The sequence below is a fragment of the Leuresthes tenuis genome, unplaced genomic scaffold (genome assembly GCF_036924035.1).
Source record: "Leuresthes tenuis unplaced genomic scaffold, fLeuTen1.0.hap1 SCAF_13, whole genome shotgun sequence".
Taxonomy (NCBI): domain Eukaryota; kingdom Metazoa; phylum Chordata; class Actinopteri; order Atheriniformes; family Atherinopsidae; genus Leuresthes; species Leuresthes tenuis.
The window spans coordinates 19024396-19038918 of NW_027325367.1; the positions used below are offsets into that span (position 1 = coordinate 19024396).

At 43.3% G+C, this 14523-nt stretch overlaps 1 protein-coding gene across 1 annotated transcript; it reads right to left on the reverse strand.

The window, feature by feature from the left end:
• Positions 1-5493: 5493 nt before the first annotated feature.
• Positions 5494-12241, reverse strand: LOC140267355 (breast cancer metastasis-suppressor 1-like protein-A). Its single transcript, XM_072362605.1, has 10 exons — positions 11966-12241; positions 11699-11789; positions 11170-11297; positions 10979-11058; positions 9710-9806; positions 9291-9380; positions 9102-9166; positions 8946-8985; positions 8645-8774; positions 5494-5699 (listed from the first exon to the last, which is right to left on the reverse strand). The coding sequence occupies exons 1-10, from the start codon at positions 12099-12101 to the stop codon at positions 5582-5584; spliced, it is 975 nt and encodes a 324-aa protein (XP_072218706.1). The 5' UTR covers positions 12102-12241; the 3' UTR covers positions 5494-5581.
• Between the last annotated feature and the right edge of the window lie 2282 nt (positions 12242-14523).

A 14523-nucleotide genomic window follows, 5' to 3' on the forward strand; every position in this document is an offset into this window, starting at 1 on the left:
GCCGCCTCAGTCAAATTCAGTGGAGGGTGGTTAAAAATAAACGCTCTCCAAGCCCCACATGACTAGAAGAGATCAGTGATGCATTCACCTTAATAGTAGATGAAGGCAGACAGGAAAGGGAGCACAGCCAGATTTCATTTCTTTCTCCTCAGCACAGCTATTTCACCTTGCAGACAGAAAAGAGTCGATGGCAATTGAAGGGTTTTTAATTTCAGGCCACCATTTCTAGCATCTCAAGGCATCCCTATCGTGTCAGAATCTTTAAAGGCTTTCTTAAATTTAGCGCAGTCTTACCATCTGCAGGTGACCCCTAACACTCACCCAAGCATTAGGTCAGTATGGGTGGTGTGGCCCACAACCGTCAAACACATCCATGTGCAAGCCTAAATGGAAATACAGTAGGCAGAAACGGAGTTTGTACAATTCTTCAAAGTTAATGTTTGATATGAGCACCTTTATTCTTCAGCACAGTCTGAACCCTCTTAGACAAGTTTTCTGTCGTTTCTTTAAGTAGTCTTCAGGAATAGTTCTCCAGGCTTCTTGAAATACATTTCAAAGCTCTTCTCTGGATGTTGGCTGCCTTTTGTTCCGTTCTCTGTCAGATGATCCCACACTGCTTCAGTAATGTTGATGTCTGGGCTCTGGGGAGGATTCATCCCTCCACAAGACCTGTTGCCACTGATTTTCGGTCCACTTTTTGTGTCATTTGGCATAGCTCAGCCTTTTCTCCCTGCTTCCCTTCGGAAAGAATGGCTTCTTGACAGCCACCCTTCCATGGAGACCTTTTCTAATGAGGCTTCAGTGTAGGTGGATCAACCAAAGGTTCCGATGGATCTCTCAGGTCCAGAGTCAGGTCTTGGCTAGCTTTTTTCCTCTCTATCTTAAGAGCATCACTTTCAGATACAAGTTATCTGACATTTTTCTTGTCCTACCACTTCTTTTGTCTATTAAGGACAGTATTGTTTTTAATGTACTAGTTTTAAGCTAATATCTCTTTGTGACTCATGTTGTTGGTGGAAAAAAACTATGACATATCTGTCAAATTGCATTTTTTGGTAGTTGCAACTAAAGAAACGGGAACAAAAAACTATGTGTCTTTGCAACAGGCTGCTCAAAGACACAACATAAAGTCGGTTCTTTGCTAAATTGTCTGTTGTGTGTCGACACTACTGCGTCTCATCCCTTGAGTTAGACATCGTACCTCTTTTTAAAGAGGCAGCAATAAGATTTCAGACTGCATAGCACGAAGAAACGACTCTACCCGGAGTGCTGATGGGGAATTCTAGGGCACTGACACCCTTACAGAGGTGACATCAGGTTCATCTGGTGACACTAGAGTCCTGCTTGCATGCTGCAGCACATTTGAATCCTCTCTCTATCTTAACATCAACACTGATGACAGGCAGCTTGCCTCATCCCTTTGATGGTAACTTATGAATGTGTGCATTTAACATTCTCTTAGGCAATCAGCATCAAAGGTCCATGCCCACGCACAGTCCTCGCACACAGCACATGCATGCATGCACAAAGCGATGCAAATGCAGGGTCTCACGTTCCTGAAGACACACAACGATCCATGCGCGCATGCATCACACAAAGCGGGAGGAATATAAGTAATTTAGCACACTGTGACACTTTCACGGTCTAATTAGCCCCAGTGTTGCAGTAAACACGCCCCAATGACCCTACAGTTCTGGTTACTCATTAAGTATGGATGGGCTGAAGATGGCTAGGCTCTCACATCCGGACAGGACCAGTCTTCCCACTGTAGCAGCACCCCAGAACCATCCAGAACCCCAGCAGGAGCTGATTCAACAAACACAGACACAACCAGACTCAAAACAAGAAACCCCCCTCTCCCGTTGCTGTTATTCCAGAGGAGTAACCATGTAATTATCATTCCTGAACATATTCGTACATGCTTATGTGCACACTGACAGGAAAGTACAAAGCAGAGTCGAGGAAAGCTCCAGAGTGATGGTGAATGGCCTACAGAGGGACAGGATGCTCGCTTGTCCCTGCTTCTGCCTTTGACGCGGCGATGGGGATTTTCCTCCTTTTCTCCCTGTCGCAGCAGCAAATGTGGCCAGCGAGCTGTGATCAAAACTGTGCTTTCATCCCTCCTCTCTCTCATCAGCTGGAAGGCTTCAGCAGCAGGGTGCCCCAGATTAACAAACCAACCCCCCCTCCTCCCATCCAGCCATCCAGTGCAGCGGCTGCTTCCTCTCTGCCACATAGCTCTACTGACACCTTCTGGCAGGAGGACAGGCATTGCAATGCAAAGAACCAAAGAGGCAGCGTCAAGTTGTTTGAAGAGATGCATTTCAAGCATATTCTCTACTTCTTTCTTTTTCTTTATGACGTCATGACATTCATAGTACAACCAAGTCACGGACATAGAAATAATTGAGTTTGATTATACAGCTCTTTCAGGTGGGGAATTTCAACCAATTACCCTTCCAATGGATTCCTTTGAATTTCAGATGATGCTGCCATGTCTGATCAATGCTTCAATCAAATCAACCAAAAGTTGCTGTGTTGCCACGTGAGGCATCTACACAAATCCATGAGCAGGCAGATGGGCCGTGCGGCGGGAGGGGGGGGGGGGAATGGTACATCAGCGTAGATCCTGAATCAATGGCAGAATGTAGTGTTAATCTAGTGAGTGGCCTTCTGGCAGAAATGAGTGACTGAGAGGTTGAACAGCACAGCACACCAAAAGAGCCCTTATCCAACAGGACAAGCTCAGCATTTTGTCTTCCAAATAAGCCACATTTTTTTGGGACACAGAGAAGGGCAACCAGGGTTTAACTCACCCCGGGGGTGACTACGGGTTGGGTACTGACGCAGACTTCCTCCCTTTGTTCACTGAAGTATTATATAAGATTGTATCTGAGCATTTTGTGCATGCCAGGCCAAATCCAATAGGATGTTAGAGATGTTCTTTTTCCTTTTTTTTTTTAATCCAAAACTATCAAGTTCAAGAAAAAAAGGGCTTATATCTTGACACAAGCTGAGCAGTGTATGAATTTGTTAGCGCATGAAAGCCTTTTTTCATAAAAATGCAAACAAAGTTTTTCAAAGTACAGAAGCAGTCACTCATGTTGAGGATTCTCCTGAACACTGAACAGAGAACAGAGTTTGATGATGACTCAGCCACAACATTAAAACCACCCGATTTCTATTTTTAGACTGCCCCTCATACCACCAAAACAGCTGTGACCCGTTGGGTCATGGACACAGGACCTCTGGGGTGTCTTGTGGCGTCTGGCAGCGTGAAGTCGACGGCAGATCTGTTAGGTCCTGTAGGTTGTGGGATGGTGCCTCAGAGGATTGGGCTCTTTCCAGTGCGTCCTGCAGATGTTAAATTGGATTGGGATCTAGAGACTTTGGAGGCTAGGTCAAAGCCTCGGGCTCTTTGTCTAGTTCCTCCATCCGTTCCTGAGCAGTTTGTGCAGCGTGTTGTCCTGCCATCACTGTACATGTCAGTCGCATCCACATGAACGACAGGACCCAACATGTTGAAGCAGAACATTGTATTGATACAAGATGTTCCGTGCCACCATGTGTCAGGAGTTTTAATGTTGAGGCTGATCCTTATAAAACACTCAGAAAAGTCTTATTTCCTTATATTTACTTCCAAAGATTAAGATTTTATTATAATCTTCTAAAGTGGTCTTGAGCAATAGTTCTCCAGGCTTTATGAAGATTTTTGTGTTTTGGACAATCTGTGGCCACAGGTCTTATGGAGGGATTGAAGCAGTGTGGGGTCATCTTGACAGAGAACGGAACAAAAGGCAGCCCTAACCCAACATCCAGAGAAGAGTTCTGGAATGTCCTTCCTTCAAGAAGCCCGGAGAACTATTCCTGAAGACCACTTCAAGAAATGACCAGAAATATAAATGATACAAAATCTTTCACCACTTGCACATGCATTGGCACAATGTCAGGTTTTTATTTTTTCAACTGTGTGTAAAAGGAAACATGATGTTTTAACAAGATAAAAAACAAAGTAGAAATGACAAACAGGAGTTTCTGTCACAGGTTTTTCTCCAGCAGAAGCCACACACGGCTTCACATACAGGCTTTTCATCATGATATACGTCGCAGACACCTCTCTTTACAATACTGTTGGCAGGCGACACTTTGTATGTGTACAAGGCCAGAAATATATAAAGCTTGGTAAATACAACGCAATGCAAGACACCCCCCTCCCCCGCCCCACTCACTCAAATGTCATTTACACAGACAGGTTCACTGGACGGACGTACATAGAAAAATTTATTCCTTTTTTTTTTTTTTTCTTAAATTCTAATTACATCAGTATTGAGGAACAGTTTTACTTTAAGCAAAGAAGAAGAACAGGAAGCACATTAGGGAAGAAAAGATCGGGGGACAATGAGCAGCACAGCATTACTGCGCTGTATTCAAAAGTTGAAAAAAAATTGGCACTCGTCTTTACAAATTTGAGGCTTTCGTGAGTTCACCCTAACATTAAAAACATAAAAAAAGAAAGCAGGCCAAACCTGAGGAGGTTTTCTTTTTTCCTTTCTTTCACACTCCAAATGCTGACCAATCTAAAGTCACATCCGAAACGCCTGCTGAGTCCAGGCACCTTCACACCAATGGAAACGTGACAGGAGATTTAAAAAGGGAGGATCACAAAACACACCAAAGTCTCTATGTACAGGGCAGCTTCCGTTACTCTATGCTTAAAATATAGATTCAAACGTATGTTTTACTTATTAGTGCAGGCCTTCGTTTTAACTCAGAAGTGTAGTGCTGGACAAAAAAAAACTAAATAAAAACACTAAAACATCGAGAGATCTTTTAGCATAACGGCTCCCAAAGTAGATTTCATCAAAACCTTTGGGTGTTCATCGAGTTTGATCTAATTTTTGCTCACAATATGACTCAAAACTGATAATTCTCTCTCCTTATTGACACGTTTTAACCAAGTTGTTCTGAGGTCCCTGGGGATCCCATTACAGATTCAACAGGCTCTCTTCACGAGCACGAAATTCAAGTTTGGCCGAAGCGCCTGAGGAGGCGTATCGGACACACTGCTGGCGCGCGGCACCTGGACCAGGCGCTGCACATTCACGCGCTCAATGACCCGCTTCAGTCCTCCCTGGTTCTAACCCAGTACGGAAGTAAGGCTTCACTGCGTTGATAGTTCAAGACTTATTGTTGCACCCCCCCCCCCCCCCCCCCCAACAACCAGCCGAGGCATCGTCTCATCTCAGAAAAGGCACGCGACTGAGCTCTGCGTTTCACAGTTTGCTTCTGCTCCGGTTTTTACCCCCTTATTTTAAAAATTTCATTTTTAAAGCAGCACTTTACAAGGATCTCCGCTCCAGAGAAAATGACACTTTGTGACTATGTTGAGAATATCAACGCACTTATACATATGTACAGAGGGGACAGTCTCCTCATACGCCAGGGTTCAGTTTATATTTGTCTGGGTTCAGACGGCGTGTGTTGAGGGATAATACATGGAAAAGGAGACAAGAGGAAACAGCAGAGATGTGTGTGTGTGTGTGTTTGAGTGTTTTTTGTTCTTGCTTTCCGTTCGTTTTCTTTATGAGTGTTTGATAGTGTATTTGCCTTTCTGCAGCTGGGAGATGTACAGCTTTGACTTGGTACCATCCAGTCGTTTGAACCACACCTCGTCGTTGTTGATGGTGGTGATGATGGCACTGCCGGACAAACACAAACAGACGCGTTAGCACAAAACTGAGCGGCCGGCGCTGCACCGCCGCGCGCAGGAGTCACCGCAGTACCCCCCCACCCGAGCCGTCAGCTTCCACCACTCTGCATTTGCATGTGAAAATTGACACGGGAACACTTGCTGAGGTGCAATTGAGTTTCCAGATATGACCGGGTGATGCAATGGAATAAACAATGGAAAAGCGCCTCATACAAACTGCATACTGGGATATTTGTTTGCTGATTAAACAACCGAGACTAGGCAAACGTGTTTTTAGAGACACAATGTAATAAAACATTATTCCTGTAGGCTATTAAACCAGTGACTGTGGGCCATTACTACTTTTAAATGAGCAGCCATTACTTTGGCCTTCTACAAACATTATAAAGCTTTTTAATGTTGGACGGAGCTGCCGTGGCGTCACCCATTAGTTTGAGAAGTGACCAGATTTGAAACAAGAAGGAGGAGCTGAAGATTGATCCCTGAAAGTCTGTTGGACAAAAAGTCTGCAACTGCTTCTCGAGCTCGTTCAGCGCTGGTTCTATAAAGAATGAGCTAAGAATTGGTTTGATTTTCCACAGCCAGATAGCTGCTAACCTTCTAGCATTAACAGTGCTCTGAACATCTGACCAGCATCAAATCTTTTTTTGTTTGTTTCACTGCAAACCGATGTCTTAGTCTCTACGCTGACCCGGTGTTTCCAAACGCAGACAAGTCTTAATGCTGCAAATAAGATTAATACACGCTGTTTGGAGCGGGATCCAACAGCGCCCGCCGGTGATATTACGACGGAGTTTAGAAACTCTGATTGTGAATGCCGCTGTGTGGTGCATTCACAAAAGTCGCTGAATTTTAAACATGGCGGTCACATTTGATTTGGTAATCTCCGTAATCCCCAAACCCCTGGCACCAGCGGTTCTGTGTTCTGGACCAGCAAAGAGCTTAATGCTGTCGTGGGGCCTGTTTTTCGGGGCAGGAGCCAGAGTTTCGACAGTCAAAACAGAAAGAACTGGTTTGAAGTCAAACCGGCGCTGGATCCACTTTGGTGGAAAAACAGAGTTTACAGAAAGACCTTCTTTTTGGAAGGAACCTTCTAGCTGACGACACCGTTGTGACTTCAGGGACAAAACTCACTGACTTGGCATTTAAAAGACTTTTTAATGGAAGTCTGCTGGAGCTGATGCCCAATGGGTCTCACTAGTGTTGTGACTAAAGGCACACCTTTATCATGTCCATTTTCTCCTACAGTGTGTGGTTCTATACCAGTGGGCAGCCTTAACCACACAAAGAGCCGTTTGGACCCGTTTCCCACAGAAAAGAAAACACCGGGAGACACAAAACCCTTTTGACTACTATCTAAAATGCAGATACCACTGCATATATGTTTTTTTTTACTTTTATGCTACGTATAAAAGAACTATAGTTTGTTGCATTTATGAAATCAATTAACTGCTACAGAGAAGACAAACACTTTGAACTCTGAAAAAAAGAAGACGATGGGTTGAAGATTACTTTCAAATAAAATACTCAATGTCTATCTGAGTCCTGCTCGTATTCATGAAATAAAGAGCCCAACTTAAATTATCCACCTGCAGAAAATCCAATTTTCAGCAAAGAATAAAGTGTGTTTATTCTGGAAATGTCTCGCAACGTTTGACTTTTTGTTGTTTTACAATTTCTCACCACATATAAAGCAGACTGGTAAGCTGGTCTCATCAGCAGTGAAAGCAAATTAATCCGCCCACTCAGTGTTAAACGTTGCATTTTCTTCTGAAACTTTCTTGGATTTATCCACCTGCCGGGGGTCGACAAAGCTTTAGAAATCGTCTGCCGGCGGGTGTGACGCATATTTCGAGCAACAAAAATGAAATGAAACACGCTTTAATGTTACAAGATCACCTTTATCTTGACATTTAGAATTTTTTTAAAATTATTATTCATTTTCCTAGACCACAGGGAGCTGAAAGAGCCGCATGTGGCTCCGTAGCCACGGATTCCCGACCCCTGTTCTGTTATGCATTTGGCAGACTTCCACTCATATCCCCGGTTGAACTATGGTCACTATCCAGTGTAGTGAGTGGATGCACTCTTTTCCACTCTTTCTGGTACATTTATAGCACTAATAAGAACTAAATTAACGATACAAAAGCTAAAGTCTAAAGCTACAAAGACCGAAGTCCACAGCAAATAATGTCACTCTCTCCCACAGATGCTTCTGGACCGGTTGAAACACCTCTTTGGAGTCCTGATTTAACCTCATACATTTGCATGATTCATGCCTCGTCACTAGTTGGGTTTGCCTCGAGCAAAACATGAGCAACTTCTTCAAAGTGTCATTTTGAGCCCATCTGTTGTCAATCAGAGCAGACTGAAGCTTTCCAGAGGGGAGCCTTGAAGAGACAGCAGCTACAACTGAGCAGTTGAGACAGTGACAAGAGGGGATGAAGCCATGTAAATTATTGTAAAGAAATTCAAACAAGCACATCGTTACACCTACACTAGGAGCCTGTGAATGAGTCCAGTCTTTAAATCACCCGTTTCAGGAGTGGTGGACGAGGGCGTATAATAACACTTTGTGACTGAGTGAGGACACTTTTGTCCCAATCTGACAGTGAAACTGTCCGAGCACATTTCTTACTGGCCTACCCAGAGTGACCTCGATGCACCTGTGCTCCGAGTGTCCCTAAAGCTGCGTTTGGCCTTGCGTTTCTCCTTTGGTGCAGAGCACTGTACTCATGGGATAACACCTCAAACACACATTTACACTTTGTGCTTTGGTTGTTCTCACGATGCTGATAGCTGTCAGACTGCTGCAGATAAACTGAGATTTGAAGACTGAGACAATCATCCCAGTTGACTTGCTTTATCTTAACACATCACTTATGTGATATGTGATGAAACTCTTACTTAACCTCACCCCACACACACACACACCTCGTTGGGAACTCATCCTTGCGGTTGATACAGATTGCCTGACCCCTGCAGTACCACTGGTTGTCATAAAATAGTCGTCCGTCCTCGGAACGTGCCACGTGGTGATGTCTGTCAGGCTTCACTGCCGGGACTGGAGGGAGCGAATAAGACAAAAAAAAAGGATTAAAAAAGGAGGAAATGCAGTCTTTTTAAGCTATGATCTTCGGTGCTTCTAGCAGAAAGGTATTGAATGAAGCCTTTCTGCCTAAGTGGGTTTCGATCGCCGCATTCTGCCAGATATTGACTGAGGAGAAACTCTTACCATCGACCTTCACCCGGTGCGGCCCCAGAGATGCCATCGCCTGTTTGGGACACACACACACACACACACACACACACAAACACACACGACATCAAAGGTCAAATCACAACTAAGATGCAGGATACTCTTTTTTTGTGTGCTTTCAGAGAAAAATACCTTTCTTATTGCAGTCCAGTCTTCAAGAATATCCAGATCTTGCAGCATGTAAACAATATAAGGCCGTAAGACAAAGGTTAAGGAAAAACAAACGAGTCGAGACACAGGAAACATCTGAATGAACGGCTCGTCACTGAGGAGCTGACAGTGGAAAGAACAAGGCCAGGCCAGGCCAGTGGGAAAGGATATCAGAAACAACAACAGGCTTCTTCTTCTTGACAGGACAAAATGGGTCTTTTTTCTTGTTTTTCCGTGCGTGTAATCCATCATTCCACAACTCTGCAAAGCAAAGCAAACGGATCACAGCGAGGGGAAAACCGAGCTTCTCTGTCACTTCCTTCAGTAGAATATTTACTTTGATAATATGTGCAAACTTGAGATGCTGAAAATCAATCAATATATTCTGGATTAAATCTCCATCATTGTTTTTTGCACTGACCGAATACTGCTGTGCGTTAGTACATTAACGAAAGATTTACTCAACCTCTGGATTGAAAGGAACTGATTAATATTCATCAATCACTGTCAGGCAAAACTGATGATTTTTTATTTCTAATGGGAAAATCCATGAAATGAAAGAAGTTTGAGGTCAGTCGTTTGCTTGGTACCTGAGGTAATATCAATACTGTGTCTGTCCTCCTCCAGCCTTCTTATCTTCTCCTCCAGCTCACTCTGCACAGTGTCAAACAGCAGCAGCTTCTCACTCTGCAGGACAGAGAAGACATGTAGGTCAGTACGGACCAAAAATCCTCATCACAAATGTGACGAGTCGGATCAGAGGGGTGTGTAACGCAGTCGGTTCTGCAAATCTGGGATTTCTTTGCGTCAAATGGCTTGACTTTTAACTTGATAAGAAGTGCATTTAGCTCTGACGCTGTCCTGTAATAATACAGAAGTCACTGAGCAAATCAAAGCCAATTTTTACAGATATTTAAGATGCCTTAGATCTGAAATCAGCACTAAAAAACTGACCTGTTGGCTAAGTGGGACAGGATAGGAAAACGATGTGTAAAAATACAAAGATTCTGGAGAGAGGTGAGAGACGAGATGGCTACCTTGAAGCTGTCACGTGTCCAGTGTATCCTGGCAGCTAAAGTAGAGAGTGCAAAGAACAGCCACGATGCTAAACTGACTGGGATACTCCTGATTCTGGCGAGAAAGACTGGACTGTCGCCGCATTCTGCCAGATATCGATGATAAGCCTGTCCCATCTAAGCTCTGTGTTGAAGTTAAGGGCCGGTAACGAAAAAGGGAAAAGTGGTCCTGTGCATAGTTTTTAAATAAACCGTCATGGCCAATTCTGCACCACCGACTGAATGCACGGTCGCCATGGCAACATGGCGCACAATCTGACCTGTTCCGTTGCTGTAAACTGCGAAGCATCATTGCTGCCACATTGTCAGGCTCCACAGGTGCGAATAGCAACGTATTCCTTTAGCTGAGAATCACCGCAACTGGAAAGTTCAACGCAGAGTTCAAACGTGGTCCGATTCGGTGATGGAAACGCCAAAGTTTGACGAACATCTAAACGTGGTGCACTGATCCACTCCACGTGGTACAAAAATCACACATTCATTCATCGTCGCTATTTTGACTTTGTCACAATGTCAGACGTCGACCTTTAATACATCTTTTAGATGATTTATTCCAATGATTTAAGCCAGGTTTAAGGACCTTTGTGACATTGAAAATTCCAACTTCAGTCTCAACGAACTTCTCCAAGTCGTTCGTCTGGCCTCATCGCGCACCCTTTCAGATTGAATTCACTCCCTTCAGGTTGCACATATCGTGACAAAAGTCCAACATTTTTGTTTTTCCTCTCTGTCCAGTTCCACAGTTTGAAAAATGTGCGGATTGACGTAGAACACGCCTCTCACCTCCCAGTGTTGGCAGGCAGCTTGGATTTCACACTCGTATTTGTTCTTCACTGACTCCAGGCACAGCTCCCTGTAGATCCCTGCAAACAAAAACAACGATCCTTTCTGGTGAGACTGTTCCAGAGGTACAAGTCCCGAAAGAAAATTAAAAAATAATAACAACAACGACGAGGCATAATAATTCCACTCACCGGCCACTTTGGTCCTTATCTGCATGTTCTCCTGCAGGTTGGCCAGGGGTTCCAGGTACTCTTGGGCACAGCCGGCCATCACCTCCTGCAGCTTGATGTCCACCTGGCTGAGACGCTCCTTATACAACCTCAAAGGCGGAAAACATGGAGGTCAAGCACATTAATAACTGGGCCCAAACCGACATATTCTTCTATATGTTCTTATAAATGAAAAAAAAAACATACACAAACTATTTTAAGCCCAAGGTTTAGGTCACATCCATGATTTTTTTTCTGGGATTTCAAGTTTACATCTATGGCTGACCACCACTTTTAAGGGTTCAACAACTCAGGGGGGGACACTAATGCAGACCCATCAGTGAGATTTCAATGCATGCTCGGTTTCACGGAGCGTCATACTGTCCATTATGTGTCTTTGGGAGATTAATCAAAATAACCTGAGGCGATGACAAGCATCCCGGAGACTTTAAGCGCAGAACTTTTGACAGCAGCAGCTGAAGGCCGTCTTCTAACAGAATTGAGAACTTACTGCTCCTTCAAGTCAGTGAATTGTTTCTCTAGTGTGGTCATCTCATCCAGGCACTCCATCCTCCGCCTCTCGCAGTCCTCATCGTCCATTTCTGCTCACATGAAGACATCACAGGTGTCACATTACTTCATGTCCACTACTTTTCTCACTAAGCCCCATACCAACTCCATACAATACATCCACCCCGATTTGGACTTGAAACCACATATTCCGTCAAACCCGTGTCTATCACATATGTGTCTCATTAATTAGGCCTTTTTCTCCTACCCGAGCTGTCTCCATCTTCAGACACGGACGAGCTAACGGTGTCCTCCTCGTCTGTGCTGCTACCGTCTTGCTCTGGAAAATCCACGTCCATTTCTTCGTGGTTGCTTTCTTTTTTCTCCCGTGAGTGAACCGGCATTGCGGTTATCAGAGGAGTCGGGGTTAACGGCGTGGCACGCCCGTATCCTTTATGTTTAGCCCCAAGAAAACAAGCAAATGCAGCAAGGACAGCTAGCCGGTTAGCCAGCCCGCACCTACCAGCTGGACACACAAACTTGATGACTCTAAACCAATCATGACAAGCTTTACAGACTTTGTCCAATCAAATGTTGGGACGACAAACTAGTGGAGACAGGGAAGTTTTAGGGACTTGTAGTTTTTTAAACATTCTCCCAAACCTCAAAGACATACCGTATGTGCTGTCGTTTGACTGCTGTCTTTGAGCCAATACTGTTGCGCTTGTTACTACAATTGATACAAACTGGTCTTATTTTCATATTAACATTTTCTCATACACAGTAACGATTGGAAGCAACTGAAAGACACTCTGTCATTAAGTAAATAAAAAAGCTACATATTAATTGTTTAGATATTATTTTCACACTTTTGTGCAATAAAGTAAGGGGATATTGATCAAACTCTGGAAATTGTATAAAATAAATCACGTTTTATAATTTCAGATGTCATAGTCGTACTTTGTTAATTTCTTTGGCTTCTTTTTGTTTTTCTATATAAAATTTGAAGAAAAGACTATATAAGATTCTCCAGACAGTCATGCACTTTGCATATTGTTGCTCTAGGTTACGTTATGAAGACTCCTCTAGTGGACCTTTGACGCAGTGGAAAAGTGAAGTACTGGAGGAAATACTGCAGCTTTTCATCCTTTATTAATCACTTACCAACATTCAGACTAATTACTTGATAGTTAAAGAGACAGTTCTAATTAAATCTGTACGAATAAACCTGCAAAAGACAGTTTAAACTGCAGGAAGAGTGGAGTTGAGGTGCACGCTGCTGAACACAAAGACAAGTAGAACACCACAGGGAGAGAATCATATGAGCTGACGGCTGAGTCATGACTCTCTGTGAAGGCACCCTTCGTAGCTGCAGGAATACATTACAGAGGTGTCAGAGAGCTTCTACCTGCTGAGTGACAGACGTATCGAGCACCCTGGAGTTAAAGCCGTCCCGCCTCGATGCCTGTCTCTGTCTCACACACTTGGGTGGCAGTGATTGATGGACTGAGGAGTGAGTGGAGGCTGGAGATGTGGTGTTTCCTTGTACAGTGATAGACAGCTGGAAGTATCAAATAAGTGTACTTTCTTATAATAGAAAACAACCACAGCACTGCAATAAGACGAAACCAACAAATGTCCAGTTAGATGAAAAATTATATATTATATTGGACGAAGCACCGTGAGGTGTCTTAAGTTGAAATTCTGACCTTCGGGAGCTGGAAGTTAAGCTTGATAGTAACAAAAATCTATCGTTAAGATTATTTAGTCCAAATTAGAAATGACTATGAGTGAAGTTGAGAAGAAAAACTTTTGTTGAACTATCATATACACCATGGTGAGTGCTGATATATTAGAGGAAAAAGAAAAGAATTAGTCTCACTTCAAGCATGGCACTTTGTCTGTGCATTGGTATGTTTTGGGGAGTCTGATTTACAGTGCATGTATTTAATCAACTAATCTATCATTTCCATACAGCAGGCAAAGCTTCAGTTTTATTTTGTTGTCGCAATACATTGTTGAACTTACTGTTACTTCAAGGATGTCTCGTGAAGTGTGTTACATTGCAAGCTGAATTCATTCAAGCCTGCTCCTGAGTAGCAACCCCGTTATCTGCAGTTTCCATTTCAACCACTTGAGGGCGGTAGCGACCTTTTATGTAGTGGAGACCAGTGGCTCCTTCGCTCAACCACTCATTATTGAGAATGATTTATACTGGTACTCAACGTGGAAGGGAAAAAAAGATAATATAAACAAATTAACAACAATAGAGAGGAAGATGAATTAAGAATGGATTACCACAACCACAAATAGAAAAAATAGACAATGTGACGGGGGACTTCTGTAAACTCTGTCATAGTTCAATGACCATACTTTGTCTATCATCTTAATGATGTGTAACTAACTTGCAGTTTGGCCCTTCCACCATTTTCAAGTGTCTCTTTGATGTTCTGTTTGCCACCAAAATTTAACATCAACACAGCAGTTTGCTATATGATTTTGACTGAAGTCCATTTATTACTGAAGAGCTTTACTACTCATTATGACAACCTCTTGCAAATGAGGGAACTGAAGAAACCTGTGCTAATTTCAAGCCCTCGACACTTAATTCCCCAAATTCATTTAATTCTGCTTGATAATCACTGTTTTTATCCAGTCCCTCTAAGGTACCCATTAAACCTCACCTGCTCCTTATTCATAGTTTGCGCCACAGCCACAGCATCCTCTATTGTCTGTCAAATTATACTTTTTGCATGTAACTCTGACTCTGGACACTATTACCCTTTATAATGATCATTTTGGATCTGAAGTCATAAAAAATGGTAA

Coding starts and splice junctions, on each gene's coding strand:
- LOC140267355 (XM_072362605.1), bottom strand. CDS start 12,101: ATGCCGGTTCACTCACGGGAGAAAAAAGAAAGCAACCACGAAGAAATG. Junction 11,059..11,169: donor GATAAGGACCAAAGTGGCCG/GTGAGTGGAATT, acceptor TTTTGTTTGCAG/GGATCTACAGGGAGCTGTGC. Junction 9,807..10,978: donor CTGCCTGCCAACACTGGGAG/GTGAGAGGCGTG, acceptor TCTGTCCTGCAG/AGTGAGAAGCTGCTGCTGTT.